The 15,693-nt window shown below is 35.9% G+C and overlaps 1 protein-coding gene across 1 annotated transcript in view; it reads right to left on the bottom strand.

The window, feature by feature from the left end:
- The window catches only part of MYOZ2 (myozenin 2), a 47,890-nt gene that overhangs the window by 20,979 nt on the left and 11,218 nt on the right, over nucleotides 1-15,693 (bottom strand). The window contains exons 3-4 of the mRNA XM_025385470.1: nucleotides 10,792-10,961; nucleotides 3,026-3,155 (exon numbers count right to left, since the gene is read on the bottom strand). Of these exons, the coding sequence (XP_025241255.1) occupies nucleotides 3,026-3,155; nucleotides 10,792-10,961 (300 nt within the window). The remainder of the gene's footprint in view (nucleotides 1-3,025; nucleotides 3,156-10,791; nucleotides 10,962-15,693) is intronic.

Raw genomic sequence — 15,693 nt, 5'->3', positions numbered from 1 at the left:
GATCTCACCTCCCCAGTTTATTCTTCCCATAACAGCTGGGAATTTTCTGTAAATACTGTTTAAAAGTCACGGAAATTCTTGGCATAGATCTTTAAATCTTTTTCACATGCATAGAGTGACACTCTTCCAGTTTTCTAAGGCACAGTTATCTACTTTCTGTTTACACTGCCATATTACCTAATTATATCCCTGCAATTCTCTCTTCCACCATGTCAAATCCCTTTACCATTTGATGACTTCTACTTTTAGATTTCTCTGATGCTCTTTCCCATCTCTGCAATAATTTTGATTTCTTCTGTCAAAGCATGCCTATTTTCTCTTTACACTAAAATGTTTGTCTCCTCAAAAAAAAAAAAAAAAAAAAAGCCCCTTCCTGATAATTCCATGTCTAAACATTTGTGATTATTTAATTTTCTTCAGATTGCCTCCAGTATCTAATAGAAATGTTTTTTGGTAGGCTCCTTTTCTCTGCTTACCACTTAAATACTGTTGTTCCTCAAAGCTCTTTTCTTACACAAAGAACTCTACCTAGAAAATTCCATTTAATATTCATAGCTTCGATTGTGACCTATGTATTGATAATTCTTTTTTTAAAAAAAAAAGCCCTCTAGTCAATTATTCACTATATTTATCAAAATAAATGATCCAGTGGCACCATTTATAACTTGTCTAGACCTAAATGCAGCCATTTTCTAATATATTCTACTTCTTTTTCTACTTTGGTTATTTTAGCAAATGTTATCACTTTACTCTCAGATGCCCAAGACAGAGCATTATCTGAAAAGTCTCCCTCATCCCCACAAGAAATCACAAAGTGTAACCAACTATACTTCCTAAGGATTTCTAAAACAGTGGCTCTCATATTATTGTGTGTCTGAATTATCTTGGATACGTATTTAAAATGTAGATAATAGGATCCTCCCTCCAAAAGTTTGGCTTCAGTAAGTCTCAGGTATGACCTAAAACTCCATTGTTTAACAAACTCTTATACAAATCTTATGCAGGTGATCTACAAACAGAACAATGAGGAACATTGCTCTAAAAAATTCTCTTTACATTTCTGTTACTCCTGCCCTGGGTCAGGCCCAGGTGTCTCTTGCCTGGGTGTCACCACAGCTTCAAAACTAATCCTTTAGCTCTAACCCTCTCCCAGCCACCCTCCACACTGCTGCCCCAGGAGACCTTCCTAACTGGCTACACTATTCCCCTGCTCAGGGGGCCGTAATGCCCCCCGGGACAAAATCGCAACGACTCAGCATGACCCATGTGGCCCTTCCACCCATCCAGCCTCACCACATGCTTTCTCCTTTCACACTCTTTGCTCCAGGATTATGGATCTAGTTACTTGTTGCTTGGGGTGCCCCTTATGCCCCCCTACTTGGTCCGTTTATTTTCTGTGCCTGGAATGTTCTCCCTACTTCTTGTCATGTGCAAATTTCTATTACAAGCCTTGGCTTCAGATCACCCTTCTATGAAGCCATTCCTGCCTCCCCAAGGAAAAGAGTTCTCTTTTCTGTGTCTTGTCTTTGTATATTATATGTAACTCTATCACCGTAACTACCACATTTCATTTCCTATTCCTTTCCTGGAGTTGAACAGAGGTCAGACCTTTAAAAACCAGAAAATTTTAAGTTTTATAAAATTTTTAAAAATTCCTCAAAATCCCACCACCCTAACACAAGTATTTAGTTTTGTGTATTTTCTTCCAGTTTTTCTTCACACATAAACATAATGATCACATAACTAGAACATCTAGTGTAGTATTACGTTTTTCCCAAAAATTTGTTGAAAATACTTTTAAATGTTTCTATATCATGTTCATAATTATTTTAAGGGTTTCACAATAATCTATTAAATTAAGTAACCATAGTTATGTAATCTTTTCCCAATTTTGAACATTCAGGGTTTTCTAATTTCTTTTTATAGATGTCATTAAATAACAACTTTTTTTCTTTTTTGATACGCTGAGTTATTTACAGAAAAGAATGTGCTTATGTTTAACCACACAGAAATATTACAATTCAGCAATGCCATATGTCTACATTTATTTGATTTTTAAATATGTTTTAATATAACTGAAATTTAGATAAATTTTATTTTTACAGTATTATGGCATTTTCATACTATTCTTTATTCATGTATGAAAAAAGTTGGCTTTTGGATACATAGTTGGCTAATCACTAACAAATTAATTTGCTAAATTGGAATAATTATAGTTTGTTTACTGAGGTTATTGTACTTTTCAACCATGGTCACCCTGTTGTGTTGTCAAATACTAGGTCTTATTCATTCTTTACTGCTTCATAGACATTCATAACCTCAAAGTCTTAATTTATAAAATGAGGATTGCAATTAGTATGTCATAGAGTTACTGTGAAATTAAAGAAGAAAATATATATCACAGCACTTTATAAATTATGCAATCCTATACAATAAGATTTCAATATAATTACAAATTACTTATTGTAATTTTCAATATAGCAGGTGATTAACAGACCATCTAAAACAAAGAACATATGGCTACTATAAATGTTTTATGTGATTCCTTTAGGTCTGAATTTTTGCATTTGTCTTGTATTTATCCAAAAAAATTTTTTTTTTTTTTTTTTTTTTTGAGTCACGATCTCACTTGGTTGCCCAGGCTGAAGTGCAGTGGTGTGATCATGGCTCAGTGCAGCCCCCACCTCCTGGACTCAAATGATCCTCCTACCCCAGCCCCCCAAGCAGCTGGGACTATAGGTGTGCACCACCACACCCAGCTACATTTTGTATTTATTGTAGAAACTAGGTTTCACCATGTGGTCCAGGCTGGTCTCAAACTTGTGGGCTCAGGTGATCCACCCACCTCAGTCTCCCAAAGTGCTGGGATGACAGGTGTGAGCCACTGTGCCTGGGGCCCAAAAAACATATTTAATGAGAAAACATATATTATTTAAATACTATTTAACAAAGGCTTTAAATGCCTTGAGTCATATCATTAGGTACATAGAAATTTTATTGTTCTATTGGCAAGGGGATTGGTTACCTGGTGCAATGTTTTCTGGATTTGGAGGGCTTCGTGGATCTGGGGTGTTGGGAGGAGTCAAGGGGGCTTGTTGCGAACCACCTTCCAAGTTACTTCCATCCACTTTCCCATTCTGCATAGCAATACTGTGCTGTATTTAATCAAAAGTAAACTCTGCTGAAAACTCAAAAATGTAAGCACAATAATAGGAGCTACATATGCAAAACTTCATTTGTGTATTTATAATTTAAATGCAATGTCCCTTCATTACTTCCTGGGACCTCAATAAGTATTTCATAGTAAGATGGTTGCGCACTTGAATGAGAAGATTTACTGATATCAGTCTAAGATCTGTTGTATAATGACAATCCACTTAATAATAATAAAAGCTGAAATTAATTGAGCCTTACTGTGTGCCAGGCACTGTGTCTAGTGGTTCATACCAATCATTTCATTTTCTATTCAGAACATCCCTATGAGAAAAATGTATTTAATTTTTGAATCCTTACTAATCTAATAATGTAGAGCATATTGGCCAGGCATTTGGTCTAGTAATTCCTATGTTCCATTGTATTTATATTTGGGCTTTAATTAGATTCTTTAGCAGATAGAAAGTTTAAAAATCTAATCTAAAATGTGAACGGCAATCATATGTACGCCCAAAAAAACCAAAAATCATTTATATTTTAAGTTGCACAGACTTGCAAAAGGAAAAATTTTTGATTTTTAGAAAATAAAATGCTGAAAAAAGACATTTGTCTTTTAAATTTCGATAAATGTGTTTTACTATTACAGGATTTGTTCTCTGGCAATAATATAGCACCTTAAAAATGTTCAGTTTGCATTTTAAGAAAACAAATAGTCATTGTAGTAGGTAATGTCCTCAAAAGTATAGCTAAGTTATATTCTTATAATAAATCATTGTTTTAATTGCATATAGGAAATATGTGTATTTTAAAAGAAGGGATTAGGTCAAATTATCTTTTAACTTCAAAAATAAAAATTTAGTAAAAAGCATAGCAATTAGACACTAATTTTGACTCTTTTGTGTGTGACATACAGAAAATCTTTAATTTTTTAATTTCTATATTTGTTTGTAAGATTTTGTGATGAAATATACCTTTACATTTTAACACTTTTTTAACTTTATAGCAATTTCAGGATAGAATACAATTTTGTTTTAAAACTTAAATACTTACCATAACTAAAGGCCATAAATTAAGATCCTCACCTAATAAAATTATGAAGGAAATAAAGTTTATCTCCATTTTTATGCTTCACCCACACAGTCCCTCCCCAAGTGCTTTTGCATTCACGTTAATCTCTGCAGCATCCCAAAAAAGTCTACTTTCAAAGCAGTAGTCCAAATTTGAGCCTACCTTCTTTCGTCTGCTTCATCAAAGCCCGCGTTTGGACAGGGCAGAAAATGCCAATGATAAAATAAAATCTTCATGAATAAATTACACTTATAAAATATCGGTAATCTGATGATATACTGACTTCCCAGGAACATACATATCTTTTCAACTAACAGCTTTTTAAACAGAAATACTTAATCTCTATTAGAATTTTAAAAGATCTGCTTTGGGGGCCGGGCGCGGTGGCTCAAGCCTGTAATCCCAGCACTTTGGGAGGCCGAGACGGGCGGATCACGAGGTCAGGAGATCGAGACCATCCTGGCTAACCCGGTGAAACCCCGTCTCTACTAAAAAATACAAAAAACTAGCCGGGCGAGGTGGTGGGCGCCTGTAGTCCCAGGTACTCGGGAGGCTGAGGCAAGAGAATGGCGTAAACCCGGGAGGCAGAGCTTGCAGTGAGCTGAGATCCGGCCACTGCACTCCAGCCTCAGCGACAGAGCGAGACTCCGTCTCAAAAAATAAAAAAAAATAAAAAAAATAAAAGATCTACTTTGGGAAGGAATTCTCAGAGCTGTCTCTGCCTGAGGTTAAAATTTATAGCAAAAATATTACAACTTTAAACATTTTTAAAACTTTAAACATCGCATGCCTAATTGCAAACTCATCATCACGTTCACACTTTATTGCGTACTGAATAAGCCTAAGTGTTTTAGCCTTGCACTGAGACCTGCCTACCTAGTCTCATCGGTTTTTAAAGATGTACCCTAAGCTTAAAACCAAACCATTTATGATCCCCCCCATTATCTTGTATGCTTTTCTACCTTTGATCATAGATCAAGGTTCCCCTATTATCTTGTATGCTTTTCCACCTTTCTACTTTTGATCTTTGATCATAGGAGTTCCCCTAGCAATATGCCCCCTCTCCATCATTACCATGATCAAATCTGTCCTAATTTTAAAACCACCCCTTCCCTTATTCTTCCTCCCCTTCCAATAAAAAGGTTTTTTTGTCTTTTTTCTTGCTGCTCCCATATCATTTGCTATAATTCACCTTTAAAATAATATGTTTTGTCCTGTTTCATTTACTAGCTTGTTAGCTACTTGAGAACAGGGAATTTCAGTTTGCCCATATGTCTTTTACAAAGCCTAAGATGGTGCCTTATATAGCACAAGCAGTCAGTGAACTTTAGCTGAATTTTTAGTGAATGAATAGCCAAACCCAGCTGATTCTTTTTCACTATGACATTTTTTAAAATCTTCCTTTTTCACTTTAGTCTTCATGCGCCTGTTATCCTCATTGCTCATACTTTATCATATCATCATCTGCCTTCTGTTCATTTTCCACCCAGCATTTTCCTTCCAGTCAGACCGAATACAAATGCTGGTGTGGCATTACTCCAATCTTTGGAAATTGTTCCTAATTGCCTAGTGAATAAAATGCAAACTCTTTTGCCTGGTAATGAAGATGTCGTACTCACCTCACAAACATTTCCTCTCATTCCTTGCAAACTTTCACAAGCCAGTTCCCCACTGCTACCCTTTGCCCTCCTCAGCCCCACAAGCTGTTTCACCTGCTTGGAATGCCCTCCTTTCTGTTCTTTACTAAACCAAATCCTAGGTTTCCTCTAAGACCCATCTTAGAATTTCCCTCTTCTTTCTGACTAACTTAATCTACTGGAAATGTCTCCATATTCTGTATTATCTCAATACTTCAATAAAACCTATGCCACCTTCTCATGCTCTTTCTTTACTTGTTCCTGTTACCTGTATTTTAGTATTGCATTTATGTAATCTGGAGTCCCCACCCTATTTATAATCTGGTTGAAGTCTAGTTGGCCACTGATGTGATTTGGATATTTGTCCCCTCTAAATCTCATGTTGAAATTTCATTTCCAGTGTTGGAGTTGGGGCCTAGTGGGAGGCGTTTGGTCATGGAGGTGGATTCCTCATGAATGACTTGGTGCCATCCTTGCAATAATTAGTTCTTAGGAGAACTGATTGTTAAAAGGAACTTGGCACCTCCTCCCTCCTCTCCCTTCCTTCTTCTCTCACCATGTGATGCCAACTTCCCTTTCCCTTCTGCCATGAGTGGAAGTTTCCTGGGGCCCTTACCAGAAGCAGGTGCTGATGCCACGCTTCTTGTACAGCCCACAAAACTATCAGCCAAATAAACCTCTTTTCTTTATAAAGTACCTGGTCTCAGCTATTTATTTATAACAACATGAATGGACTAAGACAGGCAGTGTGTGTGTGTGTGTGTGTGTGTGTGTGTGTGTGTGTGTAATATAACATTTTGCATTTTGAACTCAGCTCCTATCTTGAGTGTTGGACTTAATAATTGACTAGATTAGTATCTTTTTGTTTTTACTTCTAAATCTATACTACCTCTTTAAAAAGTGTAAAGTTCCTGATAACTGTAATTGTAAATAAAAAGGCATTTGAGATAAATTTAGGAAGTTTAAATGCATAATGCACAAAGAATAACATTTTCTAGGTTCCTAAAATGTGTTCATGAAATGAATTTCACCTAAACTTACAAATAATTCTACCTACATTAATTTCTAGGAATTGTAATACTAACCTTCTGTAACCTCTTCCTGGGGATTAATGATGAGCCGGAAAATCAACTCTTTCTAGTTAGTCATTAATTATCAGGAGACACCAAATACCTCTATGTCATCATTAAGAAAACAAGCAAAGCCTTATAATAGTTAGACAGTAACCTATATAATTATAAGCCTTACACCACAGCATTCCATCATCTGCAATTCCTTTCAGAAAAGTTGGAAAGACAAATGAAAATATGTCTCTCTTTACCTCAGTTAAGTTGACTCTAAAGAAAACAAAACTAGAGCCATATTCTATAGATTATGACTATGTAAATTAAAAACACATATAGAAGATGATTTACATAATTTCTGTTAAAATATCAATAGAAATAAAAAAGAAGGCTTCTTTGTCTGTTCTATGCTTTGTGCCAAATACATGGTAGAAGTTATTTTTTGAACAAAGCAAACATATATTTAGAGTTCCAATTATTTAGTGTGGTCTTATTTCAGAATTACTTTTAATAGTACACTTCCCCTTTTCCCCGTAGTATTTAAGATTTTTAGTGATTCAAAAAATATAATATCCTTTTGCAGTAACTTATAAGAAGAGAATTCTAATTATCATGAAGCATTCTTCCATTTTACTTTATTTCTGGTGGCCTATTTTCTTCATCCATCTCCGTTTTGCCATTTTGGTTAAGAAACAGTTTATGAACTAGGGCTTCAAAACTGGCTCATGTAGCAAGCAATGTTCATTTCTTTTTAGGAACACATATTTACTATTATTGCTGTTTGTGTCATAGAAAGTATATGTAGCTTGAATTTGTCAGTGTCCCTCACCAGTAGAATTCAAAGCTACACTTATTTTTTCTGTTTTTAAAATGGTAATATTTGAACAAATGGCATTAATTACTGGGGGGTGGTTTATATTTTCATTTATATGAGGTTTTCAACATTATACTAGAATAAGAAATATATAAAGCTGAGTTAAATTATTACTTTGACAACATCTATTGCTCAAGGGAAGCAGTAAAAGTAAAAGCTTGTTCCAGAAAATGTAGTCAACAAATTAGATTAATGTGGTATAAATCACACAAGGATCATTCAAGAACTAGATTGTAAGTAAATAAAAGCTCTCTTATCTTTCGATGTCATTTGGTCTCTGTATCACTAGATAAAGCCTGTATTTATTTATCTTTGAGCTTGCAGCATAGTATCTAGAACATAATAGGCACCCAATAAATATTTGCCAAAAGTATAAATGAATATGAATGGAAATAGACCTGAGTCTAATAATATTTTTGAATTCCTGTCATATTAACGTTTCAAACTGCAATCTACAGCCTTGACAAAGTAAGTGTATCATTGTACAATGTGGCTCACTATCTTCCTTAATGATTTATTGTGCAGGTAATTTTTTGAATTAAGATCAGGCAACACACAGATCATTGAAGACAGAAGGCACCTGAGAGAGCATTGGAGTGCATATCTTTATTTTTTAAATGAAGGGAGAAATTCAGAAAGGCAAAACAAAACAAAACAAAACAAAAACCCTTTTCGAGTTAATGCTAAATCACATGGCTGGTGGGAGAGCCAGGACCAAACCTTGGTCTCCTGATTCCCAGGCCAGAGTTTCCTTTAATTACACCATGAAAGGACTTGGTGCCAAGAACTCTAGAGTTCTGACAGCTGAGTTTCAATCTTCTTTATTATGGTGTTGCTTAAGTCAAATGAACATACTTCCTTGAATACTACTTTCCTTATTTTGAAAGAAGAGTAAAATTCATCACACTTCAAAGTATGTTATGTAACTCAATAAAATATGAATTTATTGCATATGTTATTATTCCTTATTGCTCTGAGTTATTTATCAATATTTAATTATTTATTTCAATAAACCTGTTTGGGGCCATTTTATTTATTCAGTGCCCAGTCTTCTGGGAATAGTGAAAAATTGTCAAGACGTTCTTTTTTTTTTTTTTTTTTGAAACGGAGTCTGGCTCTGTAGCCCAGACTGGAGTGTGGAGTGCAGTGGCGTGATCTTGGCTCACTGCAAGCTCTGCCTCCCAGGTTCACGTCATTCTCCTGCGTCAGCCTCCCGAGCAGCTAGGACTACAGGCGCCCACCACCACGCCCTGCTAATTTTTTTTTTTGTATTTTTTGGTAGAGATGGGGTTTCACCGTGTTAGCCAGGATGGTCTCGATCTCCTGACCTCGTGATCCGCCCGCCTCAGCCTCCCAAAATGCTGGGATTACAGATGTGAGCCACTGCGCCCAGCCAAGACATGTTCTTATGTATATTATGTGTAACCAGCACACATTCGACCACAGGTATATAAAATTATAGTCAATAATTTGAAATACTGGTGGTAAGATAATATGTTGTGTTCACAGGGACATTTTAAATCTTATTGTACCTTTCTTCAGAATTGTAGTTAAAGCATTACTCCTAGAGATGTAAGTGGAAGTTATAAAAACTGACATTATTCATTTATTCAAATGTCTAAACTTGCAGATGACTTTTCAAAGACTTCCTTAAGCCACCTTATTTTGTACTACTCCATAGAGTCTTCTCTATTGTCATTATTGAAAGAATATGATTCCATAGACTCCAACAGATGGGGTAGGGATTATTTTTGACTCGTACTTACAAGATGTTTTTGATAAGAGGATACTGGGAATACTTACAGGGTACACTGACTTCAATTAAAAAATCATTCCTCACAAGTGTAAATACTATAGTTGAGTAAGATTTGATGGCTAACTGAATTCACAATTAAAACTAGATTTAATCAATGGATGGACGAAGAATGTTCACAAATATGAAAATAAATTTGTTAAATGTCCTCTCAACATTTTCTGTTAACAAAAAACATAACAAGGAAAATAGAAATATGGGAAACAAAATTTTGGTGTTTGTGGATGTAGATATTAGTTTCTATAATGTGTTTTAGTAATTATGGTAAAAGAAATCAGGGAAATTAGTCTGTTTGCTGTAAAGAAGTGAGCTGTCCATTCAAAACAACTTATTAGTGATGGGAGCTGGTAAGTTTTCAGGCTTAAATTTGTAAGTAAATCTTTAATAGCTCTAGGAAAAACTCTCAGTAAATAAAACGTATTTGTTGAAGTCATCATGATCTTTTCAAATTTAAGACAATTGCACTATTCCTTTTTGATTCGTCACACCAGCCATTTGAATTTTAAAGCCATCTTCCCAAAGCTGGTTGCCTTTCTACTATCAACTTTTTCCTCTACAATCTTTTTAAATGACAGTTTAAGTGAATATAATATTAATACAATAAAGTAAAATGTAGTTTAATTTTTGTTTATTAGCTTTGAGTTGGGGAAATCTCTGTCCAAAGAGTTATATCCAAACTAGTTTTTGTCGTTAGTGAGTACCAGACTTCCCTAGACAATGTGGAATAAATGCTTTGAAAGGACTTTGAATGTGTCTGTAGTTCCCAGGCATGTTTCAGTGCCAAGATTTACTCAGTGAATAAAATGCTTATCCTCGCTTGTGGAGCGCTATGTGCTTTGGAAGTGTTTCCATCTCAAACATGTAACTGGTTGTGATAAGACCATGGAAACTTTTAGTAACACTTCTCTCCATTCCCTCTCCCTCCTCTTAGTGGAACAGACAAGTTCCTCAGTGCCAAATCTACAAGCTTACAATGTCCCTATTGAACTAAAAGCATATTCATATCATACATAATACTTCTTTTGTTTACCCACCTAAACTATTCATTATGATAAAAAAAATAGCCTAACAGAATAAATTGAAAGAAGATATATAGAATATTTGCTTGAGAAACTAGTCATACATACAAATTCAGAAATACTGCTCATTCATTTGGATACCACATGTTCAAGTTATACCTACATTTATTTGTGCTCTAGATTCATACTGGAAATTTTCAAATGTGTATTTGTCAGATCTTCTTTGACGCATCTTAAATAGCCTGGCACCACGGTTACTGAGATGGGATAATTCTTCCAACATGATGTCTCTGGGGATGCTGACCTTTTTGCCCAGGTCCATGCTATCAACATCTGTAAAACAATATTCATATGAGTAAAAATCCCAAAGTAAGCATTTTCAATGCTTTTCTTAATTCTAAAATTCCACCACTTTCTAATTGCATGATCATAATTATATTACTTATGTTCTCTAAACCTCAGTTCCTTCATCTGTAAAGTGGAACTAATAATACTAATACCTATTGCAAAGCATTAATATGAGAATGAAATAAAAATGCTTCATGTAAAGCATGTAGCCTGGTACCTGGCACATAGTGTGAATAAAAGTTAGCTGTAATTACTACTAGTACAATTTAGTCTTTATGTATAGAATGAGCTTTCAAATAGCATGGCTTCATAGTTATATTCATAAACTCTGTTTTGCTCCCCACATTTTTATGTGTCAGCTTTAGCTATCCCCCTACTGAAATGCCTGCCCTCCCACTCCACTCCACCCCACCCCATTTCCCAGACTCGGTCAAAATACTATTTATTCTGCATCTAGCACTGACTAGCCTCCATAAAGTAGGCAGATGATAAGTATTGAGTGAACTTTTCCCCCAATACAGCTCACATGCCATTTATATTAATTTCTTACCTAAAATTTTTATTCATAATTACTCATTCATTCTCTATATTCCCATAACACTGAATCACATATATTTGATTTTGCTTTATTTGTTTTATGGTTTGCATTTTCTTTAGGTTTTACTCTCTGTGTCTCCCATACCTTAAATATGCCAGACATTCAGTAAATGAGTGTTATTTTCTATTTCTATTACTAAACAGTTTTTCCAAAATCCAAAAGAGATACACGCTTCCACTTGCTTCTGTAATCACTAATATATTTCTGTAATACCCACACAGTCTTTTTGCCACTGTTGACTACCATTAAGTGCATAGGAAGAAAACTGGGCCATTAGGAAAATAAATAATTATTTTGATTGAGGCAACATTCTTTGATGATATGAAATATTAACCATAACAATTAAGCTTTTGGGAATGTTTAGAATAAAACAACAGAACTACTTGTGTAATTTTCTCCTCACTTTTCTTTAGAAAGAAAAATTAGTTTACCTGTTTTGTTTTTTCATGGAGAGGAGTCCACTAATTATAAAAGTCACAATATCAAGATTTTTGCTTCTGGGAAGATGAAGTAGATGTATTTTTTCTTATAAAGCTATTAAGTACAATCTCACATGTTGGACATTATAAATAAATAAACAAACAAACAAACAAATAAATAAATAAATAAATAACTCTGAAAGTGTAAAGAAATAGGCAGACAAGCTAGGGATGCCAGGACCCAAGGAACAACATGGTGGTTAATACTCTGGGTTTTATTTTAGCCCTTAAATCTCAGACTTGAAGCTGAAGATGATGGCAACCCAAAAACACCAAGAGGTGCCGACAAACAAAGCACCAATGAAAGGCTGTTCTCTCCAGCTAAAGGACCAGGAAAGGAGCTGCCTTTGCAAGACAGAAAATGTTTAGACAATGGCCACCCTACTTTAGCCAAGCACCACAGAAAACACTTTGACCTCGCTCTCACCCACATTAAGATCTTGTGGGGAGCCCAGAATTTCACCCTGTGAGGCTGTAGCAAGTTTCTCCAATACTCCCACTAGGGTGGTGTCAGAGAGACCGAGTGGGAAGTTGGGACTTTCATTCCTGTTGGCCAGTAACTAGCTCCTTGTCTCCACAGTCTTAGTGAAGACTATGTGGGAGTCTGAACTCCTGTCCTCTTCTAGCAATAACAAAGAGGCTCCCCTCAAGTTTCAGTGGAGCCAAATAGGGAACCCAGACTTCTACATTCACTTGGCAGCAATGAGTTGGCACTCCGCTTTCTCTGCTGGAGCAGCGTCAGATAAGAACAGATGAAAAAGAAGGTTTATTTAAAGAACAAGCATCTCAGAACATAATGTGAAAATGTCCAGGCTTAAATTTGAAAATCACTTATCATACAAAGAACTAGAAAAATCTCAAACTGAATGAAAAAAAAAAAAAAACAGTCAAATGCTAACATTGGGATGCCTGAGATATTAAAACTATCTGACAAAGATTTTAAAGTACCCATAATTTAAAACAATGCTTCAGAAAGCAGTTAGGAAACCACTTGAAACAAATTCTTTAAATGGAAAGGTTTTTTTGCCGATGACTCCATCAGCAGCAGGAACAAAAAACAAACAAACAAAAAAAAACTCAGCCAACAAATAAAAGATGTAAAGAACCAAATAAAAATTTTAGAACTGAAAATATAATAACCTAAGTAAAAAGCTCAGTGAATGGGCTCAACAGTAAAATAGAGGGGGCAAATGAGAAAAATCACTTAGCTGTTTGAATAATAGAATTTCCCCAATAAGACCAACACAGAGAAAAATAGACTTGAAAACAAATGAACGAGGTATTCTTAGGGATTCATGGGACTCTAATAAAAGATATAGCATTCATGTCATTGAAGTTCCAGGAGAGGAAAAATAAGGGGAGGCTAGAAAAGTACTTAAAGAAATCATGGCTGAAAAATGTCCTAAAGTTGACAGGAGATATAAACATACAGATTCAAGAAGCTAAGAGAACCCTAAACATAATAAACACATATAACTCACAACAAGACTTATAATTAAGCTTCTGAAAACTAAAGACAAAGAAAAAATATTGAAAGCCACCAGAGGAAAACAACTTACTTATAAGGGGAAAATAACTAGAATAATAGTGGATTTCTCATCAGAAATCATGGAGGCAAAAAGGAAATTGTACCATATTTTTCTAGGTGCTGCAAGAAAAGAATTGTCAACCCAGAATCCCATACTCAGTGAAAAATATCCTGCAAGAAATAAAGGGGAACTTGAGACATTCTTAGATGAAGGAAAACTGACAGAATTTGTTGCCTGAAAGCCTACCCTAAAAGAATGGCTAAAATGAAGTTTTTTTAAAACAGAAAGGAAACAATAAAAGGAGGAAGCCTGGAACATCAGCGATAAAGAAGGTATATAGTCAGCAGAAATATAGGTATATACAACAGGCTTTCCTTCTCCTCTTGAGCTTTCTAAATTATATTTTATTGTGGAAGCCAAAATTATAACATTGATTGATGTAAATGTATGTAGAAGAAATACTTAAGACCATTATTTTATAAACAGGAGAGGATAAAAAGGCATCAAAGTAGATTTTTTTTTTTTTGAAACAAAGTCTTACTCTGTCACCCAGGGTAGAGTGCAATGACCTGATCTCGGCTCACTGCAACCTTCGCCTCCCAGGTTCGATTGATTCTCCTACCTCAACCTCCAGAGTAGATGGAATTACAGGTGCCTGCCACCACCATGCCCAGCTAATGTTTGTATTTTTAGTAGAGACGGGGTTTCTCCATGTTGGCCAGGCTGATCTCGAACTCCTGACCTCAAGTGATCCGCCCACCTCGGTCTCCCAAAGTGCTGGGACTACAGGCATGAGCCACCGTGCCTGGTCAAAAGTAGATAAATTTTCTGTACTTCACTTGCACTAGTAAAATGACAACATCAGTAGACTGTGATAAGTTATGCATATATAATGCAATACTTAGAGCAACTCCTGAAAGCTATATGAACAGATACATTTGAAAACTCTATACCGTGGCTCACGCCTGTAATCCCAGCACTTTGGGAGGCCGAGGCAGGTGGATCACGGGGTCAGGAGATCGAGACCATCCTGGCTAACAGATGAAATACTGTCTCTACTAAAAAATACAAAAAATTAGCCGGGTGTGGTGGTGGGCGCCTGTAGTCCCAGCTACTGGGAAGGCTGAGGCAGGAGAATGGTGTGAACCTGGGAGGCAGAGCTTGCAGTGAGCTGAGATCCCGCCACTGCACTCCAGCCTGGGTGACAGAGCAAGACTCTGTCTCAGAAAAAAATAAAAATTACATACTTAAGGTCTAATACATTAATAAATTAAATGTAAATAATCTAAATACATCAATTGATGTCAGATTGGATTAAAAGTGAACCAACTATGGTTTGTTGAACTATGCTGCCTACATGAAACTCACTGCCTATAATAACATTATAAGCAAGTGAAAGTAACAGAATGGAAAAACAGATATCAAGCAACATCAACCAAATATTATCTGATATTAATATCAGATAAAATCAGAGCAACAAAATTTACCAGAGACCAGAGAAAGGCATTATATAATGATTAAATTGAGAATCCACAAAGATTACCTAGAAATCCCAAACGTATATGCACCAAAAACAGAGCTACACAATATTTAAAGTAAAAAATGTAGAACTAAAAGGAGACACAGACAAATTTACAATTATAGTTGGAAACTTCAATTCACCCCATCTTTTTTTTTTTTTTTTGAGACGGAGTCTCGTTCTTTCGCCCAGGCTGGAGTGCAGTGGCCGGGTCTCAGCTCACTGCAAGCTCCGCCTCCCGGGTTCACGCCATTCTCCTGCCTCAGCCTCCCAAGTAGCTGGGACTACAGGTGCCCGCCACCTCGCCCAGCTAGTTTTTTGTATTTTTTAGTAGAGACGGGGTTTCACCGTGTTAGCCAGGATGGTCTTGATCTCCTGACCTCATGATCCACCCGTCTCGGCCTCCCAAAGTGCTGGGATTACAGGCTTGAGCCACCGCGCCCGGCCAATTCCCCCCATCTTAACAGATGATAGAACAACTAGGCAGAAGAGCAGTAAGAATATAAAATTCTACAATATTAGCAACCAATAGGACTTACTTGACATTTATATTTTATTCAACAACAATAGAACACACATTTCTTTCAAGTGC

This window comes from Theropithecus gelada, chromosome 5 (genome assembly GCF_003255815.1).
Source record: "Theropithecus gelada isolate Dixy chromosome 5, Tgel_1.0, whole genome shotgun sequence".
Classification (NCBI taxonomy): Eukaryota; Metazoa; Chordata; class Mammalia; order Primates; family Cercopithecidae; genus Theropithecus; species Theropithecus gelada.
The sequence above is the reverse complement of the archived record's forward strand: the minus strand, read 5'-3'. Positions and strand labels throughout refer to the sequence as shown.